Raw genomic sequence first — 27,763 nt, forward strand, 5'->3', positions numbered from 1 at the left:
GTGACATAATATTCCTACAATATATGATGAATACAAATAATATACCGATTCTAAGGTTTATCTACACAATAAGCCCCAAAATATGATTAGCAATTGGTAAAAGTCTATCAAGTAATATCAGATAATATACTCTTAGTGTCATGATCTTCTTCTCAGGGGCCTGAATATAATCTCTTTTAAAAGTTTAATTGTGATTGATATAATTCCTTTTACTTTACATATCAAACAAAATATACACAAGGCAAGGTTTGTCACAGCAGTTCACATTGGTTGGGTAGAATACACCCATGTCTATGTATGGCTTTGAAATCGCTAATCAGAAAGACAGACGTGTTTACTTGTTGAGGAGGGTTTTAAGTGAGCGAGTTAGTGTGTTGACAATTGCAGACATGGTGGAAGAGTGACGTGTCAATGCATTCACCCTTTGGTCATTGGGGGAGCTGCCCGAAGCAGCAAGGGCAGCTTGTAGCAGACAGACATAGTTCATGAAGACATCTTCCACCTTGGCTACTACCTCACACTGCTTGGCCTCGGAGGTCAGGCCTTCCACCAGTAGCATGCAGGCTTGTGTCAGGCAGCAAAGAGTGTGGAAGCTGTGAGTCAGGGTGAGCAGTGTTTCCTCCAGACTGTCATACACCAGGGCCATCTGACTGCAGGCTCTGCCTAGCATGTTGGCCTCCGCGGAGAGTAGCTGAGCGTACCTCCATAGGTCAGCTTCGCTAGCCTCTGACGAGCCACTCTCGTCCCCGTCTCTATGACCTAGGCTGGATTGCACCAGGTCTATCATCTCCAGGGCATCTCTCTGTGCATCTGAGAAGCCCCTGGGGAGGCTGTACGTCTTCCCCTTCATGGAGTTCACACGAGCCTGTCTGGTTCTGAGGCTCGTGTCATTCACACCAGTGGCCATGTTGGGCTGTTCAGTGGAGGAGTCAACAGAGGCAGTATTCCCTGCCTCAACACCAGGGGTGGGCAGCTCAGCCCTCTTGCCTCTACAGAATGGCTGTGAAGGATTTCCTCCATCTTCATCAGCATCAACAACCGTGTTAGTCTTCCTCCTGAGGAAGCAGTAAGTGAAGGATCCATGGCACTTCCAGGTGCCTGGGTCCAGACTGGGCACGCCTCTGAGCTGCTTGGCATCCCTTGACACTGGCAGCAGGATGGAGGCCCCTCTTAAGAGCTTGGTGCCAGAGGAGTGAGAGCCAACAGAGCTCTGGGACACGGTCTTGGCAGAAAATCCCCTTTGTGGTTTTGTGGTGTCCGGTGACTGGAGGTTCTGCACACTCTTCCTGCTCAGCGTGGCTTTGGTTCTCTCCAACAGCGCTTCAAAGCTCCCGGAGCCCGGTGTTATGCTGCTCCAGCTCCTCCTCAGCATTCGTCCCTTGCACACCCTCCTGAGGCGGTCTGGGATAGCAGGGTCACATGTGGGTAAGCTAGAGGGGTAAACCTGGGCATGTGGGAGGGGCTCAAGGCAGCCCTGGGTCGTCACGCTGGCCGTTGTGCTACTCATTAATGATGGTGGTGATGTGGTGGTGGCGGCATTGACCTGGTTAGAGAGAACTGAGGGTGTGTCTTGTCCTCCAGCCTTCTCCAGCTGTGTGCAAGCTACACTAGGGGTAGTAGAGAAACAAAGAGAATCATTAAGCATCTCCCAGACTCACACACGCTTTGATCAGCAATAGCCCTGTGCTGTTATCATTAGAGCCTTTCACTTCTTAACATAGCCTCACTTCATAAGAGCTTATGATAATACACAGTCATGAGGAAATGAGTTGTGAGTTGACATAAGAATGCAATCAGCCCTTTTACCAAGTCTCTATTGTGTATTGTTATGTATTGACTTAGTGCATTGACTTAATGCCTCATGCAATTTCACAGCAATATCACTTAAACAATGTGCCCTACACACTATACATTTGCAGTATAGTTGAAATGTTATTACTAGTGACAGGCTTTTTATGCTTTTTCCCTCTGTCTAAAATCTCTGATGATGGCACAGTGTTTCCTTGATGCATAGTGTGCCCACTACTGAATCATTTAGCTACTGCCTCATTGTGTTTAGCACACTCACTTAAACCCATAGACATCAAAGAATGCTCTGCTCTGTTTAGTTGTACCTGTGGTTTCTTTTATCTTGGGCTTCCGGTGGCACCCATCCCGCATGGTGCCGGACCCAGGCTCTGCACTAGTTGCTGCATGGATCTTCCTCAGCAGAGTGGGGTCCATATTGTGATGGCTAACCTTGCCTTGCATCCCCTGGCCTGGAGCACCATAGGCCTTCTCCTCAGCACTCATGTAGCCCTTGAGTGAGGACTCATGTAGCCCTTGAGTGAGGAAACATTGACTGTTTTCTGCAGCGCAGAGAGGAGAGTCCATGGGAGTTACACAGCTGCTGCTGCCTGTGCTACAGCCGGCGTCAATGGACGAGCACCGAGAACTCTGGAGAGAATGGATGCCCTCACTTTGGATGGACGACATACGCTTATTCAGGTGGAACTCATATGACCGTGTGACGTCCTGCTCAGCCTGTGGCATCTTGTTCTGCGGCCGCTGCTGTTCATTACTCTGCGAATTGGCTTCCTCAGGATTGTGGGTGTCTTTGGCAGGGGAGCGTAAATGAATGTCTAACTGCTGGCTTCTTTCATCGCAGTCCTGTTTGTCTCTTGTTATTGTTACTCTGTCAGTGTGGGAGGCATGTGAGTCACTCACACAATCTAGGGAGGGATTGTCTGCCATTTTGTTTTCAGTGGTTCGCTGCCATCTTTGAGGCTTCTCTCGATATGGAAATGGCGTCCGCCCCAAGTCAAGCTGGTTCATATACTGAGAATCTCTCACAGTGAAAGCATTATACTTCCCCTCAAGGTGTGCCGGAGGGTCCTCTCTGTTTGGGGTTTGGGCATTGATGTGACGTTTTTCTGTGGAATCACCGGCATCTCCCTGAATTCTGCCCTCAGCCTCACCCTGCTTCCCTGGTTGCTTGTTCATTAGTGAACCCATGTGCATTTTACTGAAGTAGCCAGTTAGTGATTTAGTCTCCATGGTCTCTGGCTCCATCTCTCCCCCGTCTGAGCGGAGGATCTGGGAGGAAGACGCAGCTGAGGACTTGGCCTCTTTATCCTGGGACTCCTCAGGGTTGTACTGAATCGCCTGGACAGCCCCGCCCTCACATAGAGTTACAGGGAACTCCGTTTTTTCCTCCGTCAGGGTATGGTCGGCTGTAGCCACATACATCCTCAGGTGGTTCTCAGAAAGTTTCTGAGCTAGTTCTGAGTTCTCAGTCATCTCAGAGGAGTTGGTCTCATTGCCAGAATCAGAGGAGGACTCAGGGCTAAAGGCCCGTGATATTTCTACACCTGTGAGCCACAGAGAGACAGACAATTCATTAACATCACCTTCATCTAAAGCACCTCATAAATATCATATAATGGTGCATACAGTGGGAGAAATAAGTATCGAACACATCAATATTTTGTCCAGTAAATGTATTTCCAATTAGCCTATTCAAGTGAGATTTGCACTAGACTTTGGTATTAACTCAAACAATCCAGACAAAAAAATCTAAAACATTAAAGTCCATACGTAAATAAAGTGATGTGTAATAAAGTGGAATGAAACAGGAAAAAAGTATTGAACACACTGAGAAGTTACTTAAACTAAAGTTAAAATTAGAAAAAATAACTAATTAGGAGGCAACTCTACCTCCAATCTGTGCTAATTAATGTCAGCTGGGTTAGAATATATTGATGGGCTATAAAAGTTTTTTTTTGTTACCAAGGTGTCACACAACAAACATCTAATGATGGGTAAAAGCAAAGAGCTGTCTCAAGAACTTCGCAACCAGATTGTTGCAAAACATGAAAATGGAATTGGCTACAGACGTATTTCACAACTTCTGAATCTTCGAGTAAGCACCATTGGGGGAATTATCCGGAAGTGGAAGCAACATCACTCCACCATCAACCGGCCACGCACAGGAGCTCCTCGCTAGATTTCTGATCAGGGAGTCAGAAGGATACTTAGAAGAGTAGCCAAAGAGCCAAGGACCACTAGGAAAGATATCCAGAAAGACTTGGAGGCAGCAGGTGACAGAAAGGACAGTAGGCAATGCACTCCACCACCATGGCCTCTGTGCACGCTCAGCCTACAAGACACCACTAGTGAAAAAAAACATGTTGAAGCTCGTTTAAGGTCTGCCAAACAAGCCAGTGAACTACTGGGAGCATGTACTCTCGTCAGATGAGACCAAAATGGAACTTTTTGGCTGTCACACAACACACCATGTTTGGAGGAGAAATGGCACTGCACATCACCAGAATAACACTATAACAACAGTGAAGTTTGGAGTTTGTATCATGGTGTGGGGCTGTTTCTCCTCTTGTGGTACTGGCAGACTTCATATCATTGAAGGAACAATGAATGGAGCCATGTACAGAGAGATTCTTGAGATAACCTGCTGCCATCCACCAGGATGCTGAGGATGAGATGTGGGTGGAACTTCCAGCAGGACAATGATCCAAAGCATACAGCAAAAACAATCTGTGTAGAGGAATGGGCCAAAATCACACCTGAATACTGCGGGCGATTAGTTACTTCATACAGAAAGTGCCTTGAAGCTGTCATTACAAACAAAGGCTTCTCCACTAAGTATTGAATTAATTTCAGTTAGTGTGTTCAATACTTTTTCCCTGTTTCATTCCACTTTATTACACATAACTTTATTTACATATGGACTTTAATGTTTAGATTTTGTCTGGATTGTTTGAGTTAATACCAAAGTCTGGTGCAAATTTCACTTAAATAGGCTCATTGGAGCCTACTGGACAAAATGTTGTTTAATATTTATTTCCCCCACTATATTTGTGCAAAACAAATGAAGAGTGTGGATTGAAATGCATATATGCCATTGCACATACATGATCAAATAAAATACTTGACAAAACAACAACATATAGGCTCTGAACCAAAATGAGTGCAAAACAGCAATGTTTAGGTTCAAATGAATGAAACAATGCTCATACAAAACGTAAACATTGAACAAAATGGGGTTTTATTGAAAAAATCAACAACAACAAATCAAAAGTGAATGGCTGGAACATTGCATGGTATTAATGAATAAATGTTACAATAGTATAAGAAGAACCTGTGCTATTTTCTGACTGCGGGTGGCTCTGCTCCTCAGATGCTGCTAGGGCCTCCAGGGCCTGTAAGGTGGACACAACAGCATCGTCCAGGGGCCCATCCTCACACTCTACCCCTTCTCCCTGGGTAGGGACTGAGTCAATGACAGACACAGGGATGTCGTCTCGGGCCCCCTGGCCCCTCCCGACTGGGGCTGGCCCCTGGGCTCCATGCTGCTCCTCCTCATCAGAGCTGTCTCTGAATCCCGGCGGAGGGGCTGCGATGGCCAAGTTGAGGGACTGCAGCAGCACGTCATTGTCTTCCTCATCGTTGCCCTCCGGTGGTGGGGGGAGGGAGGTCAGGTCGATGATGTCATCGCTGGATCCCGAGAGTGTAAGGAAAGTGGGCTTGTCCATGTCTCCCATTATGCTCATGTCCTCCTCGCAGCTGATGTCGTCCTCGTCCTCCGCGTCATCCGTGGTCTCTGCATAGCAGATGTCCCGCAGCAACGGCTCCTCGATGCATTCGGTGGTGCCGAAGATTTTGGCGGCATACTGGTGGTACCCCTCTCCATCCATGATGGGGTCCATGGTCTTATAGTCCTCCTCTAGTATTTTATACATGGGACTATGATCCTCTACAATCTCTGGACCCTCGTCCATCAGCCTCCGGTAGCCCAGATTCTGGGGGTTCACACTGTCTAGAGGAGGATCCCCAAAGATGAAGGAGACCTTGGCGCTCCTGGGGGAGTCCTGGGGTATGGCCCTGGGTACACAGAGGAAAGGCGGGGGGTGTGGGCTTCTGCTGCCCCTCTCTGGCCTCTCTGCCATATACATGCTGTGCTGGTAGGGCGGTTGGATCTCGGTGATGTAGACGGGGGAGATCATCTCACTCTCACTTCTCCCATGATCCAGGAACTCCGAGTCTCTGTCCGAGAATTCTCGACTACATCTCTGATTGTTGTGGTCCTCATATCCTCTGCACGGGGTGCTGTATGTCCACTCGATGGCCTGGTAATTCTGCTTGACTCTCGCCTCATGGCCTGGGAAGAGGAATCAAATAGGAATTTTGATTGTCTGGTATCACATACTTTCTTTACTACTTTCTTTACTACTTTCTGACTACAACTGAAAGCATCCAAACAATCAAATCAATACTTTTGCTTTCTATATGGCAGTGGAGGCTCACCGGTGTCTGTGTTCCCTGTGTTGCCTTTGGCCATGTTGAAGATGGAGCGGCGAGAGTCCACCAGTAGTCTGTAGTAGCCAGCGGTCAGGCAGGCCAGATTCATAGCATCGACAGACTCCATTATCAGAGTGATGGGCTGTAGAACAGGGACATAAGCAGACAGAATTGAATTGACACACTAAATGGAAACTGTAGCCTGTTAGAATGAGGTTGCAACATGCTGAATCAAGACTGCAGCCTCAGTTACTCTAATTGTTTCCCTCAAATCTGCCTGGCTAATACGCATATCTCAACAAAACAATGAAAAACCATTAACCATAGAACCAACTAAAACACATTAAGCAGTAGTTGATGTCTATTGGGTGTGTTTTACCTTGACATCCAGCACATGCAGTTCCACCCTGACGTTCTTCTCGTCCTCTGTGTACATTTCGATGCGGTTGACGTGGCTGAAGTCAGCCAGCAGGGCTACCAGGTTGGTCTTGGTGTTGATCACATGACTTATGCCATACCTGGGCCCCACCAGTAGTGTCACCTCTGTGTGTTTCTCTCCTTGCTGTGAGCAGAGAGCAGAAAAATGGGCCATTTTAATAGAAACACACCACTTCTTCCATCATCATGTTAATTATGATGAAATAGTATGACATCTTCTGAATGGTATGAACTCAGAGAAAAAGGGGTGCTCATTTACCAGAAGTACTGATTTAAACACCCGTCCTCCATATAGTCTCAAGTCACTGAGGTATTTCAGATAGTGGACCTTTGCCTGTAATGCTGTCAGCTGAAAGACAAACGCAAAAAACAACAAATAAATTGTATGGATGTACACTGTGAATTTCATTTCAAATCAAATGCTCTGGTGGTATAATTCATCACAATAAAGAGTTAAATTGTTCAACCATGGGCGATTTAACAGCATGACAACTGCTGAAAATATTCAGTTGCGTATTCCACAAGGTGGCAGTGTTTTTCATTGTGCTGCGTCAGAGTGAAGTAGAAACAAGAGACAATCGGGATGAGAAATACTACAGTATTCTACCTTTTTACCAGGAGGCACAAGATTCTGGTTAGTTTTGAGAATGTGTGTGAGGGCCTTCTTGATGTTCTTCTCCTTCATGCTGGAAAGTACAGCAGGAGGCAGGAACAGAGCCAGACCCCACTCCTTTCTGTGGAACAAAAAACACAGTCATTTGGGTTACACTGAATAAGACCTCCTTGAGAGTATCATAGATCTATTCAATGACATCTATTCTTTGAAGACAGTCATCATTCTTGGCCATAGTAATTTGTCATTGTATACAGAATCAGAGAATCAGAGACTTTTATTGCCATGACATGTAAACATGTTAGGAATTTGGTTTGGTACCATGGAGCACGGTTTACAGCAGGACAGGTGCAAGACAGGACAAGACAGAGAGGATGCATTGATTAACCAACAGGTAGTCAATCATAATAAATTATATTCTCATTAATTCTCATAAAATAAAAAAATATTAATTATCTGACATGATTGACATTTATTTATTGACATTTATTTGTAGAACAGTAGCAGTTAGATACAGTCGTTAATGAATTTAATGAATTTAAATTCAAAAGGGGGGTGAGAGATGGAGTGTGGTGGGGAAATGGCCTCACAATGATCTGGGGGCCACAACAAAGCACTCATTAAGTCACACTCTTAAGTCATTAAGAACAGCAAGAGAGGCTCTTGAGTGTCATGTGTGCAGTCCTGTCGCTAGGAGACAGGTAGGTCCATGTTAACCTGGTTGCAGTGTGAAACACAAGTCACTCACTCGATGTACTTGAGGGAGACTTTCTGGGACTGCTTGGTGTTGATGGTGAGAATGTACATCTGCAGGGCAGCCAGACGCAGGGCTGTGTCGTATTTCAGCTCTGACCCAAATCTCTCCAACACCACGTCATTGCAGCTCTGGAGGAGAGGGAGAGGACAGGACGAGGTTACACTCCTCGGACTCTTCTTACTGACCATGAAACATAATATACAGGACTGTACTGTACAAGACGTCTGTGGCCGTATATTTGGCTCCCTGATAGCAGAATTCTGATCATGACTCCAAGGTCAATGATAAACACTATGTTCACAATCTTTACTTCTGAGCCAACAATACATATACATATACGTAAAAGATAGTCAGTAATGACTAATATGATCAATTATCCGAAGAATGTGTCATTTGCTAAAACAAGAAACATAAAGTAGCGGATGTACAGTATATCACACCGTTGTCTAATATACAGTATGTTGGAAATCACCTGAACATAGAGGTATTCAAACGCCACTGCATCTCTCCTGAGCAGGTCCACAGGGTCCTTTGGGACGAAGCTGATTCGAAAAAAGCATTTCATCTTGTGTGACCCTGGTCTCTGTGTCACCTAGGGTCATAGGACAAGGACAAGGACAAGGACCTATTAGTGACGAGACAGCCATGGCATGACTAATTCATAAAAAAGCCAGAAGATACTGCTGTTCACATGCCGATGTCTACAAATCTGATTACATGTAATTGAAAGCAGTCTTAGGTAAAATTAGAATGCTAATCATTCCATAGGAGATAGTAATAGCAGTATAGTGTACAATAGAATGAATATGTGTATACAGTCTTGTTTTGCTATTGTATCATATAGTTTAGGGGATGAAGACTATACAACGTCATCATATCATCATCATTTCCATCTGCAGTCAGTTACCCTACGTTATCATTTTCCTGTTTAATCACAAGCCCACCCATGTCACACTATCCATGAATTAACGCAGGTCATACTTGATAACACTGTAACTGAATGAGGGACTGATATTATCAGTCGGTTGTCAATCCATCCATGAGCCAGCCCCTACCGGTCTCACCCGAGTTAACATCTCCTGCTCAGCCCCTACCGGTCTACCCTCAGGGTGTGTCTGTCTCACCTGAGTTAACATCTCCTGTTCATGGAGGAGCATGAGCTTGCTGGCGGTGCCCTCGGCTCTGTGCTCTAGCATCAGGGAGAAGTGCTCGATGCTCTTTATGGACAGCTTCTCTTGTAGGGTCAAGATGACATCCTTTTACATAGACAACATTCATTATTAATACAACATGTGCAAGGCACGCGCACCACACACAACAACACCACGTGAACACAGTGCAAGTCGAAAGTCTATGCAGGAAACTCTTCTGCATTATGGATAAATCATAAAAAATACATGTTTAGTTAAAATTAAGTACGGTACTGTATCATGAACTATTATAGTGCAATATTTTACATTTTACATACATACACAAACTTGTATATGTGGAAATGGGTTTTCTTTTCAGAAATGGAGGACTCTTAAAATGCATAACAATGTGTATAACTTGACATTCTGTGAATTTTGCTGCATAAAATTAATGTACATACAAAAAAAAGCACTTAGGATGTGTTCTCTTTATGAATACAGGATGAAAAGTTCTGACTTCTGCATGCTTAATTAAGTTAAAGCTTATTTGCCATGTGTGAGTGCTTTATGTTATGCAGGTTTTGACACTTACTGAATCATAATTAAGTAAAGATAATACTGTATGCAACAGCGATCAAAGGAATTAACACATCTATTAATAAGTGGACTATATACCACTATAATGTAAGGTTAAATTAACAATCACTTTTGATTATGCAATATCTCCTAGAACATTACACACACTTACCTTAATGGATGTGTTACTGTCAAACTTAAATGATTTGGTCTGTCCATTCTCCAGGTACACCTTCAGAACATTTGGCATGAACAGCAGCGAGTTGTCCTTCACACTCTCCTGAAGATTTTAATAAAATTGGTATAAGGATGATACTTAACATATTGATCAGGAGATGAAACTGTTGAACTGTCATAGTGGGTAATAACAGGAACATGTGTACATGAATGGTTTAAAATACAGTGTGAGTAAGTGTGCATCATATCTTTCACGTTTTTCTTTCAAGTCAGTGTGATGCCATTGGACATGTTCAGCCTTCGGAGGACATTAACATGTACAGCAGTGGTGGACTCAGACTGTTTGAAGGGCAGGGGCGAAAAGAAAAAAAGGGCACCTACTGCACAACATGGGACCCCATCAGTGCACATGGTCAAGTTTAGACCATTGGAGGGGCACCAATAGGGCACATCCTCTAATTTTCGCCACTCAAAAGGGCATTTTTGCCACTCAAAAGGGAAGAGAGACGTTTTTCAACCGTGGGGGCACCAGGAGGGGCGGTCGCCTCCCCTGCCCCCCCCTGAGTCCGCCAGTGATGTACAGTAGTAAATGAATCAAAGTGTGATGTGCCACTTACTGGGACCTGACCGTTGATGATGACCTCCTCTGCAAAGCGGACTTTGACCGGATTAGACTTTAACTTGGCCTTTTTGGCTGCACTGATGAATGCAGATTTGGGTGACTTAGAGAAAAGCAAAGAGAAAACAGAGAAAAAAAGACAGTTGGTCAAAGGTTTCTTGCTCCTTCAGAAAAGCTACAGTCAATATTATTTTCTCTGTGGGTGATGAGCAATGTGCATTTATGACTAGGATTTGCTGCTGTTCGTTTAACCATTCTCATTAGAAGCCCCTATTTCCCTGTGTAATTGATTGATTCTGGTGGTATAAGGACATGAGTGGAAGGAAGTACACCCCCACTGGTGGCTGTGTCATTGAGCCAGCCCCGCTACTGTGCCTGATAAATGAGAACAATTACAGGCTGGATTATAGGACCTGCTCTCCTGGTTGTTCTGTGTCTTATGGGATTCTGGAACCCTTTTTTCTGCAAACTGATCCGCTTTCTTCAGGGTGAGCTACTTCTCGCAGTTTCCAGTTAAATAACACTTATCGGGCTATTTCCCCAGACACACTACTGAGAAACATAATGAGAACAAATTATTGCTGGAAGTGTGCAATTTGTAAAATAATTTAATTGAATAATTAATTAAATTATGTTTGCATGGTCTTTATGGGTGCCATTTTTTTATTCGGAAGATTTCACAAACCCAGGTAATACAACACACTTTTGAATTGTCATAACAAAATAGTATACATGTACTGCAGGATTTGAAATTATAGTAATATTCCCCTAATTCCATCACGTTGACCTATTTTATTAATCATATTATTACCAACAGTTACAGTAGCTATTCTCATGGCATCGTAAATCCATCACCATATGGTCCTCCCTGGTTTTAACAAGTGTTGACAAGTGTTGAGGAGGTTCATCTGGGGTCTCATGCTAGGATTGACCCTGTGATGAGAAGACTTGGACAGAGTTCATGGTTTGGATTGAAGTCAACTTGAGTTAGCCAGGCACACACTCACAAGCCCGACTGTTACAGCGCCATAGAGACATATGGGTATGTTCCATGTCTTTCATCAACAGAGTCAACACACAAATCAGAATCACAGACAGTCTATTGAGCTTTATTCCCCAGGGCTTTTACTCAGTATCTTTGGAATGACACGTTGGGAGGCGGTAAGACTTACCGGGTATGGCTGAACAACTGTCAACACTATGGACTCCTTGCAGCTCCTGCCAGACAGAACACACACAAACAAAAACATCATTATAGATGTATAACTGGATATGTCAAATCCATGTGCAGAGGATGTTGATGACTCAGGAAGAGCGAGTAATCAGTCCTGCATTGTTCCTCTTACAGTACAGTGGACAGATGACTATTGTTGAAATAAACCCACAAAGATTAGCTATAGCAATCTGTTTCTGTGATGCTCCAGGTCCACGTTACTGTTCTAATAGTGCAGTATTTTACTGCTAAGACAGAGCCCAGTCAAGACCAAGGGAACAGTGATGAACTGGCCTTCTTGTCGGCATATTTCACTACACTAATCCACTGTACACAGTCAGACTTTATCACAGGTCACACCAGGACTGCTCAAACAGCCAGCCACTCAGCTGAGTCAAGCACATCAATCTAATAAAACCCATGAAGACAAATCTACACTGGCATAAGACCTGTGTGGTACAATGGGCAAAAACAATAGAGCTGCACAATGATGTGGAAATTGTTATCATTGCAATTTAAATAACTTACAGTCATAGTTATTGGTATGATTAGTATTTCCAGTAGGATTGTTTATTTTGGTTTACCATTTATTTAACAGCATTCATGGTTGCTGGATATTTACTGTATGTTGCCTAAGAATGATGGAAATTAGGTGCTATTTATATGTTAATGTTTACTTTTGACTGCTGAATCCACATATAACCAAGCACACAATGAGTAATTTTGGAGAATGCTGACTACCCGAAGACATTATAATACTTCAGGAAAAATACACACACATCCAAAATGATGTATAATAATACAATATGTGCTCTAAACCTAACATGGCGTGTACAGTATGTTGAAAAGGCTGAGTTCCCCTACCTGACGAGGTCGATGACCCTCTCCCTGGGTGCTGAGCTGACCGGCTCATTGTTAATCATGATGATCTCGTCCCCTGGGGTCAGCCTGCCCTCAGAGGGACCCCCTGTGAAGACACATGGAACCAAGAGTAAAGTGGTACAAATTGCATAAGGTCAACCCATTCTTCTTTATCTTCTAGATCATTTGCATTCTGGTCATGAAGCAAGGGTGACTAACTTACAGAGCACTCTAATATGCACGATTCATTATTATTATCGCATTGGCTTTCATTGGTGAAAATCATCTATAGGTATCCATCTTTTATCACTCTTTTGTCACCAATGGTTTAGTTTGCTGCCTGTTGATAATTGGCAATCGGCGGCATAGCTACCTGGTGTGTTACTGAAGGACTGCTGGTTTACCTGATGTAATGAGGACCTACAGGTAAGCTAGTTTACCTGGTGTGACTGAGCGGACCACCACTGGTTTCTCACTTCCTGCCACAAAGCCAAACCCCAGGACTGGATCCCGTCTCATCTCCACATTCCGGGGGGGCGGAGGTACAAACTTGTCTCCGTCCAGGCGAACCTCCTCCAGTGAGTTGCTCTGTGAGACGTGGCTGTGTGAGAGAGCGAACAACCGTGGAACCGAGGATCAGATCACTATCAGTGAAGAGTGATACCCCAACTGAAAGACATCCTGTATACCAGCAGTATCTTGCAATCTCGCCATACTGCATCTTTCATCTTTAAAAATGGAGATGTGATTCAAGTATCCAGATGCTGTAATAAAACATCTACTTAAAATACATTAAAAAAGACTTACTCAACCACTATTCTATTCAGTATGAAATACTATTGTAGCTGTGCCCAGATTCAGCCATTACACTTGATTAAACACAGTGCTGAGGAAACAGTACATTTCATGTTTTTAAATATGAAGCAACTGGCAGATTTCCAGTCTAGTTTCTAAAATGGTCATAGCTGAACAGCAACATTTAGGCAGAACATACAAAATAGTATGATGCCTGAAAATAGAACAAGTAGGCGATGACAATCAACCTCAGATTGCATCTTCCTGCTGCAGATTCTCACTCTCAGCCTTATCAAGACAATCTTCAAAAAACACTCAGATAATCATCTCACAGCTTTTCCCAGCTTTAGCACGTAACCATATATGGTTGCACCTTATCACTGTAATACATACATTTTCTCAGTTAAAGTATTATAAATGTGTAAATGGACATGTAGGGTATCGGAAATGCGGCCAACAAGCCTGTGGCCTCTCTAAGATTGTGCAGTAATGTTGGTGATCAGTGAAGGGTCATGGCTCTGACGTTCATCTGTAGCCGGGCTGTGTTCTGACCCATGGCATCATTGCACCTGGCAAACCTGTCACTGATACCTGACTGTAAACCAACGCTCTTCAACCTGAACCTTATAATCCCCTTCTCAATTCAATTAGTCTTAAGATGAGTCTAATCATCAATGTTCCCTGTAACAACTCTTATTCCTTTTGTTCTACCACACTTGTTCCAGTGTTTAGCTTTCTATCCTCTGCATTTCCTACAGTTGTTGCTCCTCCTCCTCCTCCTCCGCCTATTTGCCTGGTCTGTGTGGCAGGCGAGCAGCATCTCCCCATGGTGCCCACACTGCTGGTTAATTAGAGCTGTGGGCTGGCGAAGCAGTGTGTAATTCGTAGGCATTCCTGACACATGTTCCACTCGCCACTGAAGACCCACAATTAATCTCTCATGGCACTGGGAACAAGGGCAGGGCATGGTGCACGATCTGCTCCACACTCACATGTACACTCAGTAAAACCAGACGACGAAGAGACATTCAACCACATAATAATCGCATTATGTGCGGTCATTTCCAATCGCATTGCGTTACATCAAACCTCTCAAGGTGCCACTGAGACCAAGTTTACGTTCGATTTATGTGTCAGCTCCAGCACTAACAGGACAACCACAACAGCTTGTGCACAGTGAAAACCATATGGGCCCATGCATCCAGGAAGTGTGCTGTCTCATCTCCAACCCTGGCCACCTGCTAAAGATGGCCAGCTTCCCAACATGCCAACAGCAATGCATCTAATGGTCCCTAATCATCCCTATTAGCTGCTAATGTAGCTCCACATTATTACACAACTCTCATAACCAACACTGTTGCATTACAAAGCAGATGAGAACTGGTTGTTCTTATTGGAGCGAGGGCACAATCTTTTCAAGAGGAGAATGCAAACCTTTTTACTTATAGCCTACTGTACAAGTGTCTTGGGGTTTTGGCTGTTCTTCCCGCTTACATAGCAATGTTATAAGCACTTTGAATTATCGTTCACCAGCAATTAAACTGTTAATTCAGAGATACTGGATAAAGCCAAATGTGGGGAATTAAACATTCCCACGTCACAAACTATCTGTTGTTCCCTATAACAAACTCAGAGAGAGAGAGAGAGAGAGAGAGAGGACTTCCCATATTCACTATTTAATGACTAGTCTTAGAGACACGATGCAATTTACGACATTTTGTACTGATATTGATTCAATTTAACCTTTGAACCCTCCTGGACATTGAATACACCACTCTCTGAAGTACTACAGTTAACTCTGTTATACTGTATGATGTGATACAATATGCATGTCAACTGGTACATTATTGGTTTATTAATGACTTTCTATCAAACATATTGTTAAAAAGCAATACCTCAGCTTGACGTTTAAAGACCTGAGCACCTTGAATAACTCTGATTTACTGCTACTGACAGTCAAGCACACCAGTTTATTTATGAGTCTTCTTCAAATGTAACAGGGCTAGGGCTGGAGCCAAAAGGAGGGTCTGATATGCTTCATCCAGACAGACTCTCTGCATCCAACACAGCCAGTCCTCCTCTCTTCTTATGTAACCCCTCTGAGATCACGCTTCCCAAGCCTTTATGCATGTGTGACAAGTTCCCCACCTCTCTACATGCCATACTGTACTTCACACATAGTTCCCTCATATGAGAACTACTGTACATACAATCACAAGGCAAACACAGACTGTACACACATTATTTTAAACTCAAATGTTGTATATTCTGTAAGAGACAACGGCATCATCTAAATGAGACTGCAGTACATGATGCATTTGAAGGGAGAGAAGGGATTAAGCAGGTAAGAATCCAGTTAGATGCCTTGGATTTCTGCCTTGGATTTCTGTCTGTAATATTTTTAGCATCAGAATGAATGCACTTGCACATCACTGCTGGTAGAGGAGAGGAAACAACAGAAACAGCTCAGCCTCGTCTTCCTACAGCAACAGCGTAAGAGATGAAGCAGGGACACACTCACTTGTTACACCGAGTATTTCTCACTCACATACAGTACAGTACAGAACAATCAAATATAGGACGGAAACATATTTTACCTGTACTCCTCCACAGAAATCCAAAACTGGCTAAGGATCGATAACGCTGATAGCGCTGCACCCCAGCATCTCCGCAGCTACGGACATGCAGTCTTACAGAGATCAAAGCAGTCCCTACGCAGGTGAATTCTTTATCAGCAGCAGCACATATACACAAAGACTAGGCTTTACTTCGCTGCTCCTGAGAGCTCAGGCTGGTTTGTGTGTATGTCTGTGTGTGTGTGTGTGTGTGTGTGTGTGTGTGTGTATGTGTGTGTGTGTGTGTGTGTGCGTGTGTGCGCGTGTACTTGTATGTATGTATGTTTGTATGTATGTATGTATGTTTGTATGCATGTATGTATGTATGTGAGTGTGTGTGTGTGTGTGTGTGTGTGTGTGTGTATGCGTGTGTGCGTGTGTGTGTGCGTGTGTGTGCGTGTGCGTATGTCTGAGTATGTGTGTTTGCGGGTAGGAGAAGAAGTGTCTGTGCGCAGCAGTGGAAGGAAAAGAGAATCAGTATTCTGAATGCACAGATGGAGAGAGAGTGTGGAGGCAGTGACGTGGCTGGAATAATCACAGGTTGCCAAAGCCTCCTAAACATCTGGGGTGAGAGAGAAACCCTCGCTCCTCACATGGTCTGGGCTCCACTCACTTACTTGATGTAGTAGTCTCGCCCCTCTCTATTGGATGCCATGTCCCATCCATTGAGGGGTCCCTGTGAAGCGCTCCAGGTCCCAGAGGGGGGTGGCCAGCCTGAGGCTTTGGTCCGGTGGCTAGGGGGGAGGACAGGGGGTGGATGTCAGGCATTGGATACTTCCGATAATGTTAAGAGTCGTGGATAGTGACAGTAAAAAAAAAAAAATCTATATATATAAATATATAGATATATATTGCCAGAGTGCGTCCGTTTCTCTCCCAGGCCAATACAGAGATACTAGTGCATGCTTTTATCACTAGCAGGCTGGACTATTGTAATGCTCTCCTTTGTGGTCTACCCAAAAAAGCCATAGATCAACTCCAGTTTATGCAAAATTCAGCCGCTCATGTTTAAACCAGGACCAGAAAGAGAGCACACATTACACCTGTGTTACAATCGCTCCACTGGCTACCTGTTAGTCCTAGAGTTGATTTTAAGATTCTTTTATTGGTTTACAAAGCACTAGGTCTCGCTCCCGACTACATGTCTGACATGGTTTTAAGATACCGTAAGTACCCACTAGATCCCTCAGATCCTCTGGTACTGGTCTGTTGGTTGTTCCAGGGGTCCGGTCTAAGAACCATGGCGAGGCCGCCGTTAGCCACCCTGAGACTGTGGAACGCCTTCCGGAGGACTTGAGGATGGCAGAGAGTGTGGATATCTTTAAAGCCTTTTTAGCCTGGCTTGTTTCTAGTGTCTTTGTCAACTTCCACTTTTACTCCTATCTTATCTTCTATTTCTTGTTTTACTCCTGGTTTTATTGTGTTGTATTTATTTGATCTTTTTAGGGTTATCTCCTACCTGTAGTTATTGTATTGTCGTTTATTTACTATTGTTTTTATGTTCAGCACTTGGAGTTCCATTCAATGCATGATGTGACGTGTGCTATATAAATAAAGTTTGATTGATTGATTGAGAGTAGACACAGTATAAAACAGGCAAAAAAAAAGAAAAAAAAGTGTGATAATAATGTAAAATAATATAATGATAATGTAAAAATGTGACCAATCAGTCCAATAAAATCCCTTCACATCGATGCTTAACTGAGTGGAATAAAACAATCTCAAACATACAGGTTTATGAATGATGCAATACTCATTTTGTGAGTCATACAGTAGCATGGTCTGAGGCCATCCAAACTAATAACAAGTGGATGTCTAATATTCATGTCATAAACCATGTTCCATAGCTTGGGTTCAGTCACTGAATGTAAATCTAATTAATTATGACATCTAGACACACAAGCATATTTGTCATGCCTCACTCTGGTGCTTTTAGAGGCATGAAATTGGTTTTATTTCTAGATGTCAGCAGCTTCCTCAGAAAGCTGGGGGACTCTGAGACATCTTTTGATAGGAGAAGAGTTGAGAGTTTATCACGGGGCAAATACAATGTGTTCTGCTTCCTTTCAGGAACACTGGATACAAATGAGTGTGGTAGTAAGGTTGAATCAGCCTGTTTTCTGTATCTTGAGAATTATGTAAATTGGAAAGTCAAAATCTGCTGCTTCACACTTTGGAATCACCCCAGGCTCCAAATCTTACTTTGCATGACACTTAAATCAAGTCAGTCCCCAACCACTTTCCTCATTGTTAGAGTAACACTATCTCTTACTGTGGCACATGTCCCCTAACAGAGTGATGTGGGTAGGAGAAAACTCCATGGGTATACACACACACACACACACACACACACACACACACACAAACACCACTCTCTGTCTGTCTGTCTGTCTGTCTGTCTGTCTGTCTCTCTCTCTCTCTCTCTCTCTCTCTCTCTCTCTCTCTCTCTCTCTCTCTCTGTCTCTCTCTGAGGAATGGGTGATGATATGAAAGCTGTGGCAGTAAGTTATGTCGCTTCAAAGGCTTGTCTGCTGTGTAACAGGGCTCTTCACATTTATTATTCAAAGCCTCTCTTTCTTTTCCCCTTAATTTCTCCCCAGTTACCAACAAGCTTAATGTCTGTGTCTCTGTGTGTGTATTCATATTACATTGCATGAGATATGCATGAAAAAACACCATGTGGGGCCCGCTGTAGATTCATCAACACTACACTGTGAGAGAGAAAAAAATACACTTTTAACAAAACAGCTACAGTAGCTAGGCCCCTAGATATGAAACCAACATCCATAGCAAGGATGAGGTTTCCTTCATCTAGCAAAAACCAAATACAGAAACAGTAGAACAAGTTCTGAGATCACGTAATCTCATCAGAAAAGCACTTAAAGTACTACTGGGATACATTATTCTGCATGCATTCATATTCAATCACGAGTATGGCTGCTGAAAATAGCACCAGTATACCATAGAGCAGAGCATTGTGGAGAAGTTGCACTTTAAACAGGGGGTGCAATCAGATTTCTCCTCCCATTCAATCATGTGTTTGAGGGGTATTACTGTATGGATTTATCTGATTTACTGTACATTAACAAAAAGCATGTATGCCTGGCTGTATTCAGAAGATACTCTCCAGAGTTGATGTTACTGTGCAGTATCTACCCGAATTCATCTCATCCATTGTTCACTTATAATTGCATCCTCTTTGGGAACGGAATGTATTTGAGAAAATCATCAACAATTAATAACCAACAAATATGGAAAATATCTATGTTTTTGCACTATTGCAGAGTTAACAAAGACTTCTTTGTGATTCCATCCTTACTCTGTAGCCTACAGTGCATTGATTGCATTCACAGTGAGAAGGTTTTGTTGTCCTGAATAGCACAAAAGAGTGTACAGTTTAGTCTCAGTTGGAAACATGTTCTTGAACAGTAATGATGCCCATAATAATTTCCTCAATATCCCACATTTATAACTGCAGGCACCAGCCATGGATTTGACAATTCTCTGGAAGCTTAAGCTTTGTATGAATGTAGCATTTTACTCACAGATTTAGATGATGGGCCTTCAAAATACAATTTTGAATCGACAAATGGTTGTAAGAAATCCATTCTCTTTCTTTCAACCACACTCTTTCTCTCCCCTAATGGCACGGCTATATATATGTTGATCTTTGATTTCTTGTGTCTGTGCTCCCGAGGTACATTATGCCATTGAGCTAGAGAGATGTGGTAGAATAATACCCAAATGGGAAGTTACGGAAGTTCAGCCACTGGTGGACAGTGAAATCGAGCCTACACAGCAGGCATTAATAAGTGATGTCTGCTCTGTCACATCGGACTGAGTAATGGAACGCCAAGTGGGTAACCCATGCTGCACAATTCATGAACAGGTTACCCAGGCCAGGAGTCAGAGGGGACCTGCTACTTCAGAACTTCTATTTGGTCCTGTTCAACAATACAGATCACACATGAAATGGGTCCACTTTTAAATATTTTGTTTTGAGAATAGGAATTTCTTGAGATTCCCCTCGAAAAAACAAAGAGGTCATGATGAATTTGTAAAGTATACTGTAGGCCCTATATACTATGACATGTTTGATATCTAATTAACAGTTTTGAATTAATGTTGAAGGACTACATTTCCATTATTTCTGAAAATGAGCAACCCCATAGACAACAATACAATACTGAACAGAGTTACAAATAATTCTTATCTGAGTAGTATAGCCTACATATACTGTAATTGACCAAAGAGAAGCCATCTGAAAATAAAAGAATGGAAAATAATAACCAATGAAAGTATGGCACTCTCGGGAGTGCCGTACCCTCTGTTGCTATGGCAATGAAGGTCAATGTAGTTCAGGCCTCTTAATAATCCAAGTCAAAACACAAAGATCACGACCTGACTGCATTTATTAGAGGCCCTTAACATTTTACACATCCATTTGAATATCTTTTGTCAGGGAGGAAGCTGCTAAATGTGTTCAGTCTCAATGCATTTGGGACGGCATCATACTGTGTACCACAAATGACATACAAATGGTATACATCAACGTATAATGTACATTAAATGGTCTAGATTCTATGTGGTCTGGGGCAGTTTCTCAGTTAATTATAAAAATTGCATTATCAATCTGATCCTTTTCTATCACATACTATCACTCTCTCTCTCTCTCTCACTCTTTCTCTCTCCCTCTCTGTCTCTAGCTCTCTCACTTTCTCTTTCTCTCTCTCTCTCTCTCTCTCTCTCTCTCTCGTCTCTCTTCAACTTACCATGTGGTGGTGAAAACACATCATAGTACAGGTACAGTATATCCAGGACCAGCAGGCAGCTAATGGATGATCTTACTTGGTCTTAGAGGTGGCAGAGTCTGCACCCTAACTGGAGTTCTCAAACACCACAGCACTCTACTCTGTTTTAATAATTCACACGGACAATCTCCATGAGTGTGGGCTGTGTAGTGAAACTAAACCCAGACACTGGCACCGACTGTACTCCCATTACCAACATTGAGGGTTAAGTAGCTGTCTGCCATCACGTACCTAAGAAAGACACTATGTTTTACATAGTATTACAGTATAAATGGTATAACTTTTGATTGTACTTTGTGTGGCGCATGAAGTTGTCCCTGATGCATCTGTAGACTATTCTAGTATCATAGTATTATAACAATGCTCACTGGCCACTTGAGTGAACATCATTCGGGCTGGGACTTTTTCTAGGAATTCTGGCCACTCAAGTAGTTTAAATCTTTTATAGCAAAACTATGGCATCAATTCCCTTAGAGAAATACATACACATTTTGGCTGATGTTTCAGGTGTGTTGGAAATTCTTTCAGCTGTGCGGTGAACATGTTGCATAACTTTTTACTGTCTGCCACTCAATTATTGTTTGGGTGTAGATTGAAAAACTCACACCTGCTCTCAGTCCCCACTCTCGTCCTTTGGACACGCAAACCCACTCACTCGTCTGCACGCGCACACACACACACACACACACACACACACACACACACGCACGCACGCACACATGCACGCACGCACGCACGCACGCACACGCACACACACACACCAATCCTCACCCACATTAGTGGATACAGTAGACAACTGTAGCATGCTGACCTCTGGGAGCTGTCCTTTCTGTCAGTGCTGAAATAAATGGAGCACATAGAAAATAAAGTGACAGCAGCTGTTACTATCAGTAAAATACTGACCTAAACCATTGGTTCAAGTCAGAGTGAAAAGGACGAGCCCTATGTCAAATAGCATAGAATGCATGGACAGTGTACTTCAGACTCCTCGTCATACTAATCAACACAGGCGTTAGTGAGGAGAATGTGACGTAATGTAAATCTGTTTGTATATCTAATCTGGATAAACAGCAGATGAGATGACCATCCCTAGAGAGCACCTCAGTGCAGTTTGAGAGTGCAGCAGGGAGGAGGCTCACACAAAGGGAGAGTCCATTTGAAAGTTAATACTCAAAAGCTTTTTGTCTCTGGAATGTTGGTTAATGGGACACAAAACCAAAATGTCTGACCTCTGTTTGGCCTGGCGGAGATTCAAACAGGAACAAACATCCTTTTCTTACCATGGCAGTAGCACTAACAGTGGCGAATAGCATTGTCCATTGTCAACCACACAAGTGTTTTTGCCTTCTAATTGTCACAGGCTGAACTTAAATTATTTTGTGTTTGTCTGATGTGACAGTTAACTTAACTGTAAATGATATCTCTTATGTAGCAGTGGTGTGTAGATTGCTACCGTGTTCTAATTTGCTGTGTTTATTTGAGTTATAGTGATATTATACTCTTTTATTGTGTGCTTTGTTGTGATTATGTCAGTGTTGCTTTTTTCGCTATGATTTGATTATCGTTGACAGCTGCGCTTCTGAGTGACAGTGTGATCGGCCGTGGCTATTTCAAGATACAAGTGCACAAAACGAACTTACAACCTCACGAATAAAGTCCCATGTCTATCTTCATAGAGACACAGAGGCCGAACGTGCACCCCACAAGTCTCACTCGACGCACGCCTGGGAAGTCGGCAGGCGCTTATTATTACTCACGGGGCAAATAAGTAGGCGCGCATCCGAGTGTCGTGCGTTGTGTGGGTGTCTGCAGAAGAGAGCGTGTTGGCTGTGCGTCTCTCGTGCCTGGTCCAGAGCGGAGGCAGTAGTAGGCCCCGTATGGATCGTGTTCCACCTAGCCTTGATCAGGTGTAGGTACCGGATTTTCCCACCCTACCAGATTTCCCCACTTTTCCGCCGGAAAATCCAGTACCTACACCGTGGACTGTACAGGGTTGAGGACATTCTGAGGATTGGGACATTTTAACATTGAGACATTTTAAGAATAACACATTTTTAAAAATAAAGTGTGTACTTCTATTTTTAAATTGCTCTAGCCTCTGCCTCCTCTTGGTATTCACATGCGTGAATCACTCTATAAGTGCTTATGGTATATGGTTTAGTTGAGCTCTTTTGATTATTATTAGTTGAGCTCCTGGGTGGCTATATTACCTAGGTGGCGTTGTAGCACAACAACCTTGAGTGTTATTTCAAAGGAAAAGTAGGTGACATCACACCTTCATACTTGACACATTGTAGTCAGATCCTGGCATATCTTAGTGAGCATTTATCAGGTCCATTTTGTGTGCCACAGCTACATCTCTCCATGTTATTTTGGCATCTGAGGAGGTCACAAAATGGTGTAAACCATCTAAATCACACATGCAAATGGCCGTTCGAGTTAACAGACTAATTAACACACCGACTGTAACATAGCAGCAAGTACAGTTGTGGGAGTTTCCTTACATACATTAACAATAGTAATGGTATCTACTGTGCATTGGATTATCTATGAATTGTTTTGCCATTATTTCAAAGAGTTGAATATGTAATTTCTGAATTTCTCTTTGGAGGTGCTGATATTGTTGCCATGGGTAACTGAACAATCACAGGCAGCTCTCTACCATTTCTATATAGGAACATTTTACTTTGGTAGCTAATCTCCTCTGGGTTGAGACAGCATTTGGGAATCAACCCACCCGCACAGATTTGGCTGCTGTTTATTTGTTTGTGTGAGTGTGGTTGAAATGGTGCTGGCTCTGATCATAGTCTACCTACTGTACAGCAGGCGCCAGCACATCATCAAATAGAGATCTGCCATCTGGAGCCTGGGATGCTCGCTGCGCCACTTCCAGGAAATGGCTGGGTGCTGCACCAATTATAATCCTATAACATCCACCAATCATCCAACCAACCATCCAACCAACCAACCAACTAATCAATAACTTCCATTGCATCAGTCACTTTATAACTAATAAAATACATGTTCCCACTGCAATTTGAACTGGCTAGTTTCTACTGATGCTACTTACTAAGAGCCTGGGGGAGAAACACTTCAAAAGAGTGTAGAATATAATTGAAAACAAACACACAGACATGGACACACATAAAGAAACAAACACTCACACACACACACGCATGCATGCACGCACTCACACACACACACACACACACACACACACACACACACACACACACACACACACACACACACACACACACACACACACGCTTGCAGCATTTCTATTCAGTATATACAGTATACCAAACTACTTATTTCAGTCATGTGCTACTGTATATTCAGGGGGTTAATGGATGTATGTAACTGCATGATCCCTACAACTCCTATTGTTATTATCATCTGGGAAATCTATGCTACATGAGAGTTATTCATAAAAATGAAATACCTTTCTATAAATAACTTATTGTAATATTGAAAGCCCTTGCCATCTCCTTCCACCCCAATGTTTCAGGTCAGGTATTAAACAGACACAGTGATGAAATTGCTCCTTAGGCACTGGGCTAGCTTTGAGTTCTCATGCCCCTTATTGTACTATTCATTGCTTTTATGCATAAGCTCTAAAGGAAGAGGACTCAACAAATGATTGCCTGAAACCTCTCAAACCATTTCCGCTGAGCTTGTCCCTAAGAGCCTTTTGGTTTCAAAAACAGCCATGTTTTACAAATCTTTTGGCCTTCTTGTACTCTAATAAACATTTAGGCTAATCAAATTGTGCCCAGTCCAGTGACCTTATGTGCATGGGCACTCTGAATAGCTAAAATAGGCCTGAGACACAAATTGATTTAATTAAATGTCACCAAGGATTCATTGAATGTTGAAAACTAATGAGGGAATGACAAACAAACGTACCCAACAAAAAGCATACTGTACAGTATCACATTTAAATTGACTTGTTGTATGTATACTTCAACAGTATGTGTTGGCTTTGGCCACTCTTAGTGGCTGAATTGCAATCTAGCTACAGTATACTCCCATACTCCATTTTAGATGAAGCTGCTTTCAAAACCACAGGCATGGGGAAATCATGCATTAAACATGCCATTCCATACTTCCTCCCAAGTGCTTCTTTTTATATAACTTTTCATAAACCAAATGTTAGAGCTTTTACCATCCATACATGCATGGCTGGCTCCTACTAGCTTTGCATAACCCATAAGTGAGAAACTGTTTGGAGCCTGTGGTCCAATGTTGTGTGTCAGTGGTACTGAACCATGACTTCCTAAGCTTGAATATTAATCTGTAAATAGCCGACAACGAATCACGGCTGCTTCAACCGTGTGTAGAGCTAAAGAGGATTCTAGAGTTTGGACCAAAAACAGTAGAAAACATGAACAATGAAATACAAGGTCAGCTGACAAAGGTTGTTTAACATTGAATATTATAACGTTCACTGTTCACATACCAAATTATTTGGGAAATCTTCCATGTGTCAGAGTTGTGCATGACACCAGTGTGACAACCAGACTCAGTTTCCTCTACAACAACAGACACACACAACTCACTCTTTTCTTTCCCCTCTGAGTTGTATTTCATTGAGTCGTCAGAAGCCAGATGCACTGTCGCTTGGCTGGTGAAACTCCCCAAGAAGCAACAGTATTACTGCTGCTAATGTGCAGCTAGATTGGCCTCCCGACTTAACCCTCCTATTACAGTACCGGTATGTAAAACAAAAAAACCATGATGTTACTGACAAACTAAATGATGATCTTTGAAAAAAAATGTCCTCCCTCATAATGGGTGATAAGTGCATGCTTTCAACGCAAACAACAACAAAAAACTAACATTAACATTCCTAAGACAGAGTGTTGTCACAATAAAATGGTGCCATTGAAGCAATGACAGAAAACAATGAGCTCTTCTATCTGACAGCTAAGGCGACCGGAGGCGTTGTTAGGCATGAGGCAGAGCAGAACATAAAATATATCTGTATTCTCCTCCTGGGCCTTTGAAACACATACAGTTGATCGCACTGTAAAATGTTCCATTTGCCTTGGTAGAAGAGTCTCCTGTAGGCTGCTATGCACACTGGCAGCAGAGCTATAAACATAGGGTCTAGTATATGTGTCATTATTAACAGTGACAGGATTGTCTAATGTTTGTGCCCTTACAGGAGCCCCGTAATAAACACTGCCATGCAAAGGCCCACTGTGGAGCAACAGTGACATTATTAAAAGGAACAGGTCAGTCTTGCATCATTCCAATGAAGACGCATTATATGAATTCTGTTCATGTCCAAAACATGTCGAACTGACAATGTTATTCACAGATATGTTCCACACAACGTGGCTTAATATAAGCACTTCCAAATTGATCGACTCAACTCAAGTTACTTTAAATGGTCAAATCAGAAGGACATCGCCAGTGTGGACAGATAGGGAATATTCACATTCATTTCCTTCATTTGTTTATTTCATTCCTTATAATGGAGAGATATTGACATATCTATGCGAATCGTCCATCATAAGTGCAGAATAATTGAGACACTTGATATCACAAGGGTAAGAGGAAAAGCTTTGAATGAGAACATTAGGATATGTGATATCAGGTTAGATGTTTGGCGTCTATGATAAATACATTTCATTGCCATATTCCTGCAGCGTTGCTGATGGGCCCAAATCCTTTAGGAGGATTACTGTGATTTAGATCCAGACAATCTGGTGCACAAGGTTAACTTGTCTGTCTGGGAAATGATTCATCCTATCCAGAACTTTTCTACATACCGGTTTCCCTCACTTCACCTCTGTTCTCATTTTATGCTGGAGCGGATTTTAATGGTTTTATTCAAGCTCAAAACAGTGGTGTCCTGAATACCAAATTATTTTTGAGGATTTATTATGAGGTTGAAATATCTCGTAGCAACTTTTTCATATGAAGTAGTTGTGAGCCTGAAATCATGTCCTCCAGTTAATGACCACAGAGTTTGGCAACTCATCCTACTATATGATGGACTTAGAACCCATAACAGTACACTGCAGAGTTGTCAGCTAGATGCAGTGTACTGTACAGAAAGTAGGCTACAACGAGTAGAAAATAGAAATTACACAACATCAGGAGGTGCTTGCCTTGCATGAAAACTAAGAAATCTTATATTGTATTGACAACTTATTTTTAAAAAGAGTCAAGCTACAACTAAACCCCCCAAAAACTTGTTTGTTATATGGCCAGTTTCACACAATTTCCATCTCTCTTTCAGTCTTTTACAGTAATGATTAACTATTGTACAAATATTTACGTAGAAAGATCATGCGAATCTTGAACTGAAAAGTAACCACTATAAAATAATAACAAAAGTCAGCTTATCTAATATTTTCTGTAAAATGTTGCAACCGCACTGATTCATGAGTATGTGCTTTGTTGGAAAAAAAACTCACCATAAAACAGTTGCAACAAAGTCAGCACTCTGTAATTCAAGATTGTAAAAAATGGCTATAATGACCTACAGTACTGAGCATCTCATTAAGTTTAGGCACATGGACCACTTCAGCCTCTGTTGCTAACTCCCCCATCCTCCCCTTCACCAAGTCTCCCCCTCCCTCGCTCCCCCATACATTAGGATCACATCTGACAACGCACAGTCTAAATTCTCATTCTAATCCTTACAATAAGTGCACTTTCTTTCTACATACATTACATTACACCAGCCCCCCTTGTTCCATGTAAATCATAAATAAATCATGCCATAGGCTACAGGATGCAGCAGCTCCTCTTACACAAATACCATGGAAGCAGACAACCACATTCCCAGCAGCATCCGACTCACCCTGACAGCTTTGGCATCTTTACAAAGCTGAACACATCCAT

General features: G+C 42.6%; 1 protein-coding gene across 1 annotated transcript; it reads right to left on the bottom strand.

The window, feature by feature from the left end:
* Window positions 1-334: 334 nt before the first annotated feature.
* On the bottom strand, window positions 335-27,763 carry LOC308163093 (FERM and PDZ domain-containing protein 4-like; the record flags this gene model as incomplete). The annotated part of the gene is made up of 17 exons (XM_080537275.1): window positions 335-1,602; window positions 2,115-3,350; window positions 5,138-6,157; window positions 6,304-6,439; window positions 6,677-6,859; window positions 6,995-7,084; window positions 7,343-7,469; window positions 8,097-8,233; window positions 8,578-8,697; window positions 9,230-9,361; window positions 9,984-10,091; window positions 10,606-10,710; window positions 11,780-11,825; window positions 12,685-12,787; window positions 13,122-13,282; window positions 16,709-16,825; window positions 27,723-27,763. The coding sequence occupies 17 exons, from the start codon at window positions 27,761-27,763 to the stop codon at window positions 335-337; spliced, it is 5,130 nt and encodes a 1,709-aa protein (XP_080393401.1).

Source organism: Nansenia antarctica (genome assembly GCF_963989245.1).
Source record: "Nansenia antarctica genome assembly, chromosome: 7".
Taxonomy (NCBI): domain Eukaryota; kingdom Metazoa; phylum Chordata; class Actinopteri; order Argentiniformes; family Microstomatidae; genus Nansenia; species Nansenia antarctica.